The sequence below is a fragment of the Schistocerca americana genome, chromosome 3 (genome assembly GCF_021461395.2).
Source record: "Schistocerca americana isolate TAMUIC-IGC-003095 chromosome 3, iqSchAmer2.1, whole genome shotgun sequence".
In the NCBI taxonomy this organism is placed as follows: Eukaryota; Metazoa; Arthropoda; class Insecta; order Orthoptera; family Acrididae; genus Schistocerca; species Schistocerca americana.
This window is the reverse complement of record NC_060121.1, coordinates 322,958,702-322,973,439: the sequence shown is the minus strand read 5'-3', so window position 1 is coordinate 322,973,439 and position 14,738 is coordinate 322,958,702. Positions and strand designations below refer to the sequence as shown.

General features: G+C 36.6%; 1 protein-coding gene across 1 annotated transcript in view; it reads left to right on the top strand.

The window, feature by feature from the left end:
* The window catches only part of LOC124605518 (ABC transporter G family member 20), a 408,656-nt gene that overhangs the window by 378,104 nt on the left and 15,814 nt on the right, over window positions 1-14,738 (top strand). Inside the window, exons 9-12 of the mRNA XM_047137261.1 lie at window positions 68-216; window positions 5,087-5,297; window positions 9,057-9,234; window positions 9,371-9,486. Of these exons, the coding sequence (XP_046993217.1) occupies window positions 68-216; window positions 5,087-5,297; window positions 9,057-9,234; window positions 9,371-9,486 (654 nt within the window). The remainder of the gene's footprint in view (window positions 1-67; window positions 217-5,086; window positions 5,298-9,056; window positions 9,235-9,370; window positions 9,487-14,738) is intronic.

The window sequence follows — 14,738 nt, the reverse complement described above, 5'->3', positions numbered from 1 at the left end:
GAATGTGAATGTTTTAAATGTCAGGTGAATGATGAGTGCTCATGCCAACTATTATTTTTATTTTCAGATGAATGGTGGCACCAAAGCCATGGGAAGTACCACAGCAGTTGACTGTGATGATTGTGGTGATTGTTCTAATTGTGGAAACCTGACAACGAGAGGCAAGATGAGAGCTCTTTTACAAAAGAATTTCTTACGGATGTGGCGAAATGTTGGGTATGGCTCACATTACTCATTACTTCCTTTCTCTCTGCCTTCCCCTTCTGTGTGTGCATAAATTCCCTAAATGTTTGGCATCAGCAGTAGTAGTAGGTTTACTCATCTGTGGATCACTTTTAAAAGGATACTGAACATATCACGACATTAAAGTGTAAGAACAAAAAGCATAATTAATATAACATAATTGCAAGTCTAGTTTAACAATGATGGGATATGTAGTCAGTTGTGGCCTTATAACAGGAACAATTCTGGAATTTGCCTGCAACAATTTAGGAAAATGACAGAAAAAATTAGGATGGCTTGATGGGAATTACAGCCCTCATCTACCCAAATGCTACATTTTATTTCCAATGCATACAGTTTGAGGAGAAGTAATCAGTGTCATTTTTGCTGGCTATTTTAGTTAATACCAACAGGATTCCCTTAGTGTTCATATTTTTTCTACTTCAGGTTTTTAATTTTCAGGTTCAGTCTAACATTATTGCTTTATGAAGAAAAAATCTTTCTTTTTTAAGATTTTGTAGCTTTATTTCTCAACAGATTAGATTAGATTAGATTAGATTAATACTAGTTCCATGGATCATGAATACGATATTTCGTAATGATGTGGAACGAGTCGAATTTTCCAATACATGACATAATTAGGTTAATTTAACAACATACTTAAGTTAATATAACAACTTTATTTTTTGTGTTTTTTGTTTTTCTTTATTTTTTATTTTTATTTTTTTATTTTTATTTTATTTTTTTTAATATTTTTGTTTGTTTTTCTTTTTTTTCTTAATTTATATCTAAAAATTCCTCTATGGAGTAGAAGGAGTTGTCATTCAGAAATTCATTTAATTTCTTCTTAAATACTTGTTGGTTATCTGTCAGACTTTTGATACTATTTGGTAAGTGACCAAAGACTTTAGTGCCAGTATAATTCACCCCTTTCTGTGCCAAAGTTAGATTTAATCTTGAATAGTGAAGATCGTCCTTTCTCCTAGTATTGTAGTTATGCACACTGCTATTACTTTTGAATTGGGTTTGGTTGTTAATAACAAATTTCATAAGAGAGTATATATACTGAGAAGCTACTGTGAATATCCCTAGATCCTTAAATAAATGTCTGCAGGATGATCTTGGGTGGACTCCAGCTATTATTCTGATTACACGCTTTTGTGCAATAAATACTTTATTCCTCAGTGATGAATTCCCCCAAAATATGATGCCATATGAAAGCAATGAGTGAAAATAGGCGTAGTAAGCTAATTTACTAAGATGTTTATCACCAAAATTTGCAATGACCCTTATTGCATAAGTAGCTGAACTCAAACGTTTCAGCAGATCATCAATGTGTTTCTTCCAATTTAATCTCTCATCAATGGACATACCTAAAAATTTGGAATATTCTGCCTTAGCTATATGCTTCTGATTAAGGTCTATATTTATTAATGGCGTCATACCATTCACTGTACGGAACTGTATGTACTGTGTCTTATCAAAATTCAGTGAGAGTCCGTTTACAAGGAACCACTTAGTAATGTTCTGAAAGACAGTATTGACAATTTCATCAGTTAATTCTTGTTTCTCAGGTGTGATTACTATACTTGTATCATCAGCGAAAAGAACTAACTTTGCGTCTTCATGAATATAGAATGGCAAGTCATTAATATATAATAAGAACAACAAAGGACCCAAGACTGACCCTTGTGGAACCCCATTCTTGATAGTTCCCCAGTTTGAGGAATGTGCTGATCTTTGCATGTTACGAGAACTACTTATTTCAACTTTCTGCACTCTTCCAGTTAGGTACGAATTAAACCATTTGTGCATTGTCCCACTCATGCCACAATACTTGAGCTTGTCTAGCAGAATTTCATGATTTACACAATCACACATTGGACACACTGGATTAATCTTATGGAGCTGCAGTTTAATTTTGTTAAATTAAAGAGTTGGAACTCATTTCATATTGATGTTGTTGTTGTTGTTGTTGTGGTCTTCAGTCCTGAGAATGGTTTGATGCAGCTCTCCGTGTTGCTCTATCCTGTGCAAGCTTCTTCATCTCCCAGTACGTACTGCAACCTACAGCCTTCTGAATCTGCTTAGTGTATTCATCTCATGGTCTTCCTCTATGATTTTTAGCCTCCTCGCTACTCTCCAGAACTAAATTGGTGGCCTCATATTGATAATACCAGAAAAATATAGTGTGCATAATGAAATATGCTCACATTTTAGGTATCCAGATACTCTATCTTCAAAGTAATTGAACTGAAATTACCAATATTGTTCGACATACAATATGCCTTCTATACTTCCTGTCAAATTAGTTGTTGAGCAAAACACATTCTCTTGCGAAAACAGTTACATGAAAAGAGGTAATATTAGAATTGTACTCTCTCTTGGTTAAATTCCTGTGGATGCCCATCTAATGTACCATACATTTTGTTTATACATTCTAACACTACAATTATTTCATAATACAAGGTGTACAACTTTGCTTCCACCATTTTTTTCCCCAACATTTGAGGCTTTAATGAAACAAATTGGTTACACATGTATCATTCAACTTCTGTGTCAAAAAAATTGTTAATCTTTTGAAGCGATCCACGAATCGATCCAATTTGCGACTTCTTTATGAGATTAGAAGTGTTGGTCAGCCAGGCTATGCGCCATTGAGCTAAACAGGTGATAGTCAGAGGGAGCAATGTCTGGAGAATATGGTGGGTGGGGTAGGACTTCCCATTTTAATGTTTCCGCTTTGACCTCTTTTGCAACTTGGGGCCGAGTGTTGTTGTGCTGCAAAGTCACTTTATCGTGCCTATCGCTGTATTGTGGCTGTTTGTCTTTTAATGCTGTGCTCAAATGCCTTAACTGCATTCGATAACAAGCACCTGTGATTGTGTCACTTGGATCTGGTCCCACCAAATGCAAAGCATGATCTTGGAGCTGCGAATATTTGATTTGACCGTGGACGTGGAGGCATGGCTAGGATATCCCCATGATTTTTTGCACTTAGGGTTATCATAACGAACGCATTTTTCATCCCTGGTCACAATGTGATGCAGAAATCCCTTCCATTTTTGCCTCTGAAGCAACTGTTCACGAACACACAAACCCCATTCAACGTCTCTTGGTTTCAGCTCACACGGGACCCAAGTTCCTTCTTTCTGGATCATGCCCACAGCCTTGAGACATTTTGAAATGGCTTGCTGTGTCACTCCCACTAATCATGCCAATTCTTCTTGAGTTTGACATGAGTCTTCACTCAACAATGTCTCCAATTCTGCATCTTTGAAAACATTCTCTCTTACACCACTATGCTCGTCTATGACATTAAAATCACCATTCTTGAAGCGTTGAAACCACTCATGATATGTTCTTTCACTAATAGCATCCTTACCATATGTACTTGAGAGCATTTGATGAGACTCAGCCACTGTTTTCTTCATATTGAAACAAAACAGTAACACCTCCTGCAAATGACAAGAATTAGGCTCGTAAACTGACATTTTCAATAAAGAACAACTTTATGATGCAGACACAAATCGACTAATGTTTGAATGAGGTTATGTTGACCGAGGTCCAAGCTACCTGCCTGGTATCTGCAATCTGTTTCTTTCGACCGCTACTTACTGTTGTCACCACCTATCAGCAAACAGGGAAACAAAGTTGTGCACCTTGTACAAAAAGCTTGTGGAACACTGTTCATTAATTTCGCAACATTTATGACTGTATAGACACATTTCTAGATGTGAAAATCTAGTGATACATTCTTCATCCATTTTTCAGTTCAGTCCCTGCACAAAATACACAGTCAACTGATGTTCTGGACCATAATGATGATATCTGGTTTCTGCTTTGTGTACCACAATTTCCAATACAATATTATTCATCATTTTCTTATTTATTAAGCTTCTCTCCAGCTTAGATTTAGACTCACACACAATCGCCATCTCCAGCATCTAAGGGTGGAGTTGACAGTCGTGTGTGCATGCGGTGTGCTTGCTTGTGTGTGTGAATAGTGTGTGTCTCTCTTTTACTGATGAAGACTATGGATGAAAGCTTTATGTAAGTGTTTTTTAATTGTGATTGTCTGCAGCTTGATGTTTCTTCTTTGTCATAAGTAGCAATGCGTCTTTTTCTACATTGTTGATATTATAATTATTACCTGGATTTTCCATTGTTTGATATTTCCTATCTCTTACTTTCTCCTAGTAATTTTTCTAAAAACTAGACACTCAATTCTGGGTTCTTCACAAATGGTTGCTAACTTTCTTTTTAGGTTGAAATTGTATGTACCTTTTTATTTGATAATGTGACTGGCCAGTTCCATATGAGTACTAGGGGACATCATAACTATTGCTTATATTTTTTAAAAGTGCATTAAATCGTTTCAATACAGTAAAAAGTTTCTGCCTGTTGTTATCAATTGATGTTTATGAATACATTGAATTTTATTTAAGTGTATAGGCTTCTGTATCTCTTACAAACCTGATTGAAATCTCTTTGTGGAAAATTAAATACAGATTACAAAACAAAAGCCAAAACTTGCAGTGAGAATGATGGAGGGGGATGCTGCGAGATGGCACAAAATAAAGTTTTGTTTTGTAAATCTTGCTTTATTTTGCAGTAAATGGCCCAGTACACAAAATAATTATATTCAAATTGTATTTAATTGATTTCTGTTTATTTTGCTGTACATGCCCCAGTACACAAAATAATTTTATCCACATTGTATTTCATTGATTTCTTTTACACTAATTTAAAAGCAACTGAATTATATGGTATACTTTAAAATAAGAAATTAATGGAGTCATTAGTTTAAAATAAGCTAGATGCAATTATTGTTTTATAATGATACCAATAATTTGTGTTACAGGGTAATGCTGTTCATTTTTGCACTGCCGGTTATGCAAGTTATTCTCTTCTGTCTTGCCATTGGTAGAGATCCTGTTGGTCTCCATTTGGCCATTGTAAACCATGAGATGAATTTTTCAAATGTTGAAGACTGTCCTGTTGATGGAAACTGCAGTGTTTCCAACCTAGGTTGTCGTTATCTCAAGCATTTAAAATCAGAAACTATAATAAAGGTAAATGAGAATCTTTCATAGATATGTGAGCAAGACATGAGCATACATCTTCTAATAACATACTGATAAATGTGAGATCATATGCCTTTCTAAATGTTAAGGATAATCAAAGAGCAATAGCATATTTCTTAGAAAGAATATCAGAAGGGTTGCAGAACAAGATAAGGCTTAGCCACAATAAATTTAGTACACTACAACAGTGTCCAAAATGTATAATTAAGTATTTTGTTATTTAAAGATGGTGTTAAGTGCACAAGTGCGTAATATTAATGTGACTAAAAGTTATAATTATGTTGTAAAAAACAGTGTTTGCAGTGATTGTATATGTGAAATGAAGAGGAAAATGGAGAATTAAAAAGTCTTCTGCTAGTTGTTAATATTCTGAGGTAATGTGTCACTTATCTTAAAAATAAAAGAAATAGACATTTCAAGAAATATCTAAAGCTGTTTACCAGGTCTAAATGTGATTAAAAAAAATACAAATGATCCAGAATGCATGTGGGCAATTGGTTACAGCATGACAGTAAAAAATAAAGGCCCAAAGTGTGTAAACAGTTCCCAGTTCCCAGTGAGAATAAAGCCCCAAAGTGTGTAAATGATTCAAATATACTTCACAGCAAAAACAACAACCAAAACTATCCAAACAATTGAAACACTCTTCCTATTTCTCTAGAAATTCCAAAAAATTATTAGCAAAGTGCCATACTCTCAACAAAATTAAATGAATAAATGTAATCTCATGTATACAAACAGATTTAGTGTGTTAACAGAAGCAGCAGCAAGTTCTTGAACATTGAAAGCAAATACTCCAACCAATGTGAAAGTCAAGACAAAATGGAAAGTTGCAAAAGTAATGTTATTACCAATTGTAAACAGTGGGAAAGAAATGCAGTGTGTGTCTTTTTAGTGGACAACTATGGCAAAAAGCTAGCTAGTATTTTACAAGTCATGAATATGGACTTTTGTGCAACTGGTATTGTGAAACCCAGTGTGAGGATGAGAAACATTGTTGATGATGTCTCAGAACATACTTCTGGATATTAATGGAATTCCTCTGGCTACAGAAATGATATTAAACACATTCAATATGATATGCTCCTGTTATCCAGAACTGCATCAACACAACACTGTTGATTTTTCAACAATGTGGATGCGACTGTACTTACTACTATGGTTCCTCCAAACAAATGGCCAGAGAGAATCATTTTGCAGATTGAATTTTGATTCATATATGAAGAGAGCATTCATTCATAGACCAGTCTTGATTATGCAAATTCTACAATATAGGGACTTGTCTTTTCAGTGGCGTGCAAATATTTTGGTATGTGTAGCATACAAAATAACTGCTTCAAGCCTCTGGAGAACTGTTAGGGCGCAGCAACCTATGAAGTAGATTTCTGCTCTATTGGCTAGTGTCTTATATGCACTGAATATTATCATGCAGTTGAGGTTATATGTTGATCCCATAGTGAAGTGATTACTTGTGGTGGAACAAGTACTTACCTAAAACAAACAATTCCTGTGCCTCAGAATCACTCCAAAAATCTTGAAATGATACTTTGTAGTACATTCTAAGCTACAGAGAACGCAGTATGTCCCTAACCTGCTTTGAGGTATCCAAGCAGTCTATCTTGCAAAGTGCTGTCCAAATGGCTTCTTTATACCATTATAAATGTTGTAAAGACACTATTGCACACAAGAAAAGTGCAAATACTACTGATACGTTATGAATCCAAGGACTGGATTTCCAAACTCTCTCTCTCTCTCTCTCTCTCTCTCTCTCTCTCTGTGTGTGTGTGTGTGTGTGTGTGTGTGTGTGTGTGTGTGTGTGTGTGTGTGTGTACTTACCAAGTGAGTTGGTGCAGTAGTCAGCACACTGGACTTGCATTCAAGAGAGTGTTGGTTGAAGGGCACATCTGCTTTCCATCATTGTAATCTGAGGTTGTGCTTCATCTGTCTCCTTCCTTTATCCTAATCATATACCTCTTCAAAGTTGTTAGTTCTCCTTTCCTACATAAATAGCACATTTTTGATTTATGAGGAAATCTCAATAGTCATTCAGTGATTGTTCACCTTTTTCTTTCCATTTTTCACTTTTCCTGTGTAGTGTAAGAGCAGTAGTGATGTAAAATATGCTCAGAATATTCTTCTCTGTGATATATTAATTCCACTCTATTGTTCCTAAAACTGCATGTAAACTGCTTGTGTAAAAAGAAAAAATCTGTTGATAAAACTTTAAAGTTGACAAAGAGAAAATATTTGCTTTCAGGAGCTTCAAGTCACACTACTACTTACAGAAATATGTAAAAAAGATAATAACACTTCTGCCTTTCCAAGCCAGTGTTCTTTTTTCTGCAAGGAAACAGGACCTAGTTGGGAGGTTGGACAGAGGGTTGTGAACAGGTTTTTAAGTTAAATTGTAAGAAAAACTAATTTTTAAGCCATTTACCAGATGCACTGAAAAAGGGTTTCTGACAAATCATGCAAAAAACTACTATCTGTATGTTACTTATTATTTTATTAGTGTGACTTCCTTCAGTTGTAGCTTATTAATTTTATAGTAAAACATTACTGAATTTTTACATTTAATGAAGAGAGTAGCTTCCCACATGTTTACACTTAGAGCTTGTTCTCAGACCCTGCTACAAACTGAAATCTTTTTCAAGATCAGATTAGTTATGCATGACGTTTTCTTTGGATCCCACCATATCTGAAAACTTTGAGGTTACATCAGCTTCAAACTTGTGATGTCAACAGTAGTGGTCTAATATGTTGTTCTGAAGTGAACACACTCCTTTACTTTGTGCTTGATGCTGAAACTTCCATCACAATAACACACTGCAGTTCAACTGTCAATAAAATTTTAATCTCATTATAATTCCATCAAGATATTCCAATCTTCATTGGGTAGTGGTTAGCTTTGTAAATTACTGAATAGGAGTTATTGGATATGAGTTTAAGAGATAAACTTTGTCATTCTGCAACCTGTGAATAGTAATTGCAACAGCCAGGTGAGCCTCAGAAAATCAACACAGAGACTGTGAGAATAAAGAAAGACAAATACTGATATGCAAGACATTCAACTAGCATCTAGTTGAAAGACTTTTGCCAGCTTGTGGGTAATGTGGCCTGTACACACATATGTTGTGAGAGAAGGTTGGGGTGTGGACGGGATACTGAATGTCTTCCTTCATTTACGCACACCTGTGTTTTGTAGGCTGTCAGGTTTGAAAAATACTAGGTTAAATCCCATGATTGCTGTCGTTTGCAAATCACATGTTTCAATCAGGTCTGTCACTGTATTAGTTATTTTGGAATAAGGTATTTATTTTAAAAGCTTTCTTGCTGTTTTATTAGAAAATTCACATTGTTCACTGTACATCACCTTTGTCATCTGTACTTCCATATGACAAATTCCCATGAGTCACTTTTTATTTCTCCCTTGACCTGTTCGATCCTCAAGAAGATGAACACTTCCCAACTGCATGTGAGAAAATTATGCTATTAATATTAAGTATTTGATACTGCCAGTGATACTCGTATAAATCCAACTATTCTAACTATAATGAAAGCTGTTATTTTGTTACATCCTTCTTATTTAAAATTTTAGCCATATCTGAATCATCAAACTTAAACAAACTTTTGAAAACAAGTACAAATACTGAGTTTTTTAAACTTATAACTAATGTAAAATAATAAAATAAGCTCAGTAATTATGACATGATAAAACACAGTCTAATAGTTTCATTCATTTTACAGGATTATTATCCTGATCCGCAAAGTGCTGTTAATGCAGTGAAAAATGGAGATGCATGGGGTGCTCTTTATTTCACTGAGAACTTCACTGATGCTCTTGTTGCAAGGATGGGCTTAGGCCGTCTTGCAGATGAGGAGACATTAGATCAGAGTGAAATACATGTATGGCTTGACATGTCCAGTAAGTAAAAAATACAGATCAACCTGTGTGTGTGTGTGTGTGTGTGTGTGTGTGTGTGTGTGTGTGATTTACTCAACATTATTCTCATATAAATGAAACACTTCCAACTGTTGTAATATATTTTTGGCAATTCCAGATCAGCAGATTGGACTGATGCTAAACAGAGACTTACAGTTTGCTTACAGAGACTTTGCCAAAGATCTGTTGACAGCTTGTGGAGAAAATCCTAAACTAGCTGATGTTCCCATTCAGGTAATATATATCCTACATAAGTTCAGTTTCTTTTTCAAACTTATGTTGCATAAAAGTGAAGTTTATTTTATGCTTCAGACATGTTATTGAATGTTACAACTTTCTCAAACCATTCTGACACTTTCGGCTTGTACATTTATAGTTGAAATGTAACTCCTAGTGTCTTAGGCAATGTAAAGTGCCTTTCTGCAATATGCTGTTGAACAAAAACAAGCAAAACAACACAGTATTATTGATCTGTTTGAATCAAAAATTTGTCAGGAAAAACATTGTAAATTTTGTTGTTACAAGAAGCAACATTTGAATGATTCATCCATTTGTTCACTCATCAAGTTGTGTAAATCTCATGACAAAGCAGAGCCTTCAGGAATGTGAATTGGGCAAGTTACATTTTAACAGGCAGAAGCAGCCATTGTAGTTTACATCTGTAATGAATACTGACAACTAACATAACCACAACCAATGTAGACACATTTTTAACTAGGGAATTTCTTTTAGATTACTTTTTTTAATGTATTGGAAATAAGGAGCCCCAACTCACAAGTGATGGAGAAGGAAAGTGGAATGTGTGTGCGTGTGTGTTTGCACTTTACTCTGGATTACTCTCATGTAAATGAAACACTTCCAACTGTTATAATATATTTTTCGCAGTTCCATATCAGCAGATAGCCTCACAATAATAAATAAATAAACTTGTGTCTGACTAGCTTCCTATGATAACACCCAGTAAGAACCTCTGTCTAGAATTACAGGTGAACATTAGCTAACAGTCTCAAAGCTGAAAGAGAAATTGGACTTCCAATGGGCAGAGGCTGTGGAAGAGCCGTCAAAAAATATCAGGCTGGTGGCTACCAAAGGTAACAGTTCCCCATGCCATGAGCAGGCAGCCTGAATTCAACTTTTGGTGCTACCAGTCTCAGCCATTAACTGGCAGCCACAAACCATCCCAACAAATATTCCTCGTTAGCTCATGGGATGGAGCACGCAGTCTAATCAAGATTACTCAAGGAGGTCAATCTGATATTGATGAAGACAATACAAGCAAGCCTTAAGATTCTGAAGATCTAGCTGAGAAGCATGTGTTGGAATCAAAAACGATTAAAGTTAAAAGGATTTTTAGAATGGGAACCAGATGCATACAGACAATAACCAAGACAGTAAACTTGAACAAGTAAGACACAAGATGAAAGAGTGCAGCATTGGGATACTAGCCTTGCAAATACGAGTTACAGGGAAGAAGATACAATGAGGTTGGATGGCTACATAGTGCTGAAGGAAAACTAGAAAACAAAATGGGGAAAAAAACACACAATTATATGCTTTGATATATTTGGACAGCATAATTAAAGTGAAGTCTGAGTCAAAGAGGCTATCACCACTCACTTTCCAAGCAGGGAACAAATAGTATAGAATACTAACAGACATGCACTAACTAATGACAAGAACAGGAAAGACCCCAAAACTGGGAGTGAATTTTTTTGGAGAGACTAGATGATGGACTGAGAAGCATACCACATAGACAAGTGAGAACATTTGCCAATGATTATAATGCACAGATGGCAAGAGAGTAACAACATATGGGAATAACTGGGGAGTGCCAAGCAAATTTAACAAGAAATGAAAGTGGAGAAAGGTTGAGTGAACTATGATGAGAGCACAAAATGAGAGCAGTGATGACACAAATAAGAAGCAAACTCAGTAATGGAAAGGCATGGGAAAGCCCATTCATCTGTATTGAGGAATCCCGTATTGACTGTATAGCAATCAGACAAATAAATACTAAATGGATCATAAACATTATGATCAAGAAGAATAAGCAAATAGAATTTGATCATTATCTCAAAGAAGTCAATTGCCATTGGATTCCAAACAGAATTAGGCAGCTGCAGTTGTACAGAACAACCAGAAACACCAAGACGCACAAATTAAGATGTAATCAGGACAAATGTGAGAAGGGAATTGAAATTACTATGAAAGGGAAACATGAAGGGGTAAGCAGGCTAAAGTGTAGGGAAACAAAGAAAAGAAAAAGAAACACTGATATCAGAACAAGGACTGTGATGAAACAGTAGAGAACTGCAGGAAAGTCTGAAGAGACTGGAGCAACAAGAATAGCCTGGAATATTGAATTTTGTACTTACAATGAACAAGAAAGTGGCCACAATAACAAAATGAACAAGATAACAGGATGAAGCAAGAACTGGATGATGCTTGGGGAAATCTTAGGAAAAACAACTGTAGAAGCTTTTTGGGAATTGCAAAAGATTCTCACTGGATATTTGGGCAGAGAGCTGTTTATGAGACAATAAAGGGGATCTGACCAGTAGTGAAAAGGAGAACTTCAGAATACTTGCAAAGTATTTTTGTGGTCTGCTGATTTGTAAATAACCTAAAGGCAAACTGGAATAGGATTTAACATAGAACAAAAACAGTCACAACTTCCAAGTAAGATGAGGTTGCACAGGCTATAAGTGACATCTAGAATAATAACAGAAATGGAGACAATGGGTTGGTAACTGATGTGAGGAGGCAAAATGGTGGTAGACAACTCAATCAACATTACCTACCTTATTTGGAGGACAAAGAAGTTACCAGAAGGATGAAATAATGCAATCATAGTGCCAATACATAAGACAGACAGAGGGGAGAAATGCAAGCTGTAAACACTGCCTACACCACACGATTCTCATGAGGCAAGCAAGATATGAAATAAACAGGCCAAAGTGTCTCCCTGAAAGCATGGGTGACACATGGAAGTAACAATCATTTACATAATTTTATGCAGTTGAAACTGAAATTCTGTTGCTACAAATTACAAAACATTAACATGCAGTACTTTCTTGATAACTCTGATCCCTCTATCTCCCACAAAACTGCCAAATTACATTTCTCTAACAACCTGTTTAAGTTAAAAACATTTCCTGACAGTTCAGGAAATGCATCTTAAAATTACCAAAAGCTATTACAGTAATAATTTGTATAATTTTCAATTGTTATTTTTAACCAGCTTCCACCTTAAATCATTATCTAAACAACAAATATTATCAACATGTGAGAATGGCATATTTACATCAAAAGTAGAGGCAAAACACAGGAGTTCACTGTCTCAAGCATCATGGTTTCAAAATATTGCTCAGGTTCTTGAACAACTTATGGTGTCCATTGTATAGCATAAAAGTGGCGTGACGAGCACTGCTAGGACATGTTTATACAGTACACTAAAATTGTTGATTGACAGTGTTGTTGGATGTCCAGAGGAATATCATGCCACAATCTGTCCAGCTGGCATGTTAAAGCATCAAATGTTCTCAACTGAGAAGAGATTCAGCAACCTTGCTGGCCAAAGAAGGGTTTTGCAAACACAAAGACAAGCAGTAGAAAGTCTAACTGTGTGCGCGCAGGCATCATCTTGCTGAAATGTAAGTCCAAGTTGGCTCAACATGGACGACAACAAAAGGGGGGGGGGGGGTATAATATGATTGATGTACCACTTTGCAAACTACTAAACAAAGATCTGAGGGAAAGACTGGCCAAATGTTACATCTGGAGTGTTACACCGTGTGGTGCGGAGACCTGGACTTCGAGGAAGGAAGATGAAAGACGATTGGAGGCGCTAGAGATGTGGGTATGGAGAGGAATGGAAAAAGTGAAATGGAAAGACTGAGTAAGGAATGAAGAAGTATTAAGAATACTTGGAGAAGGAAGAAACATGCTGAAAGTCGTCAGAAAGAGAAAATGGAACTGGATTGGACAGTGTTTGAGGAGGGTCTGTTTATTGAAGGAAGGAATAGAAGAAATGGTGGAGGGAAAAAGGGGAAGAGGAAAAAGAAGATATCAAAAGCTGGACAATATCAATGGAGACAATTATTCAGAAATGGAAAGACTGGCTATGGACAGACAAAAGTGGAAGATGCTTAACCCATGACAAGACCAGCTGTAATGCAGATTAACATACTACTACAACTATTACTACTACTACTACTACTACTACTACCACTACCACTACCACCACTGTGCTATAAGGATATGACAATCAAAAGGGTCCTGTTATGAAAAGAAATGGCACCCCAGACTATTGCCCCTCATTGCCAGACTGTATGGCAAGAAACACTCAGGTTGGTATTCCACTGCTGTCCAGGACTTCTCCAGAGACATCTTCACTGGTCATCAGAGCTCAGTTCAAAGTGGGGCTCATCACTGAAGAAAATTCTACTCCAGTCAATGAGATTCAAAGCTGAACACATGCCTGGAGACACAATAGTGGGATACTAATTTAACTGTCACTTGCCATATAGCCAGATAACCAGGAGCAATGGTCTGGGTTGCCATTTATTTTCATAGCAGAACCTCCCATGGTACCTTTACAGCACAGTGGTACATCAATGATATTCTATGCCTTGTTCTGTTGCCCTTAATTGAAGGCCATCCCGGGCTTACATTTCAGTAGGATAATGCTCACCTGCAGATGGCAAGAGTTTCTACAGCTTGTCTTCATGCTTGCCAAACCCTATTTTGGCCAGGAAGATCACCAGATCTCTTCCAATTGAAAATGTTTGGAGTATTATGGGCAGGGCCCTACAACCAGGAGGAGGAAATTAGTGTTTAATGTCCCGTCGACAACGTGGTCATTAAGGACGGAGCGCAAGCTCGGGTGAGGGAAGGATGAGGAAGGAAATTGGCCGTGCCCTTTCAAAGGAACCATCCTGGCATTTGCCTGAAGTGATTTAGGGAAATCACGCAAAACCTAAATCAGGATGGCTGGAGATGGGATTGAACCGTCGTCCTCCCGAATGCGAGTCCAGTGTGCTAACCACTGCGCCACCTCGCTCGGCCCTACAACCAGCTCAGGATTTTAATGATATATGATGCATCTCATTGTACCAGTTGTTAGGGGTCCTACTGGTTCCATTCACACATGGAGCATGGGAAGAATGTTTGTTTAAATGCCTCTTTGTGTGCTGTAATTAATCTAATCTTTCCCTCATGACCTCTTTGTGAGTAATAAGTAGGAGGTTGTGGTATATTCCTAATATCATCATTTCAAGCCAGTTCTTGGAACATAGTAAATAGGTTGTCTCATGATAGTTTATATCTATCTTCGAGAGTCTTTCAGTTCAGGTTCTTCATCATCTCTGTGACACTCACCCTTAGGTCAACACTTGTGCTGCCCTTCTCGGTACATGTTCGACATCTGCTGTTAATCCTGTTTGGTACAGATCCCATACATTTGAGAAATACTCCAGAATGAGTCA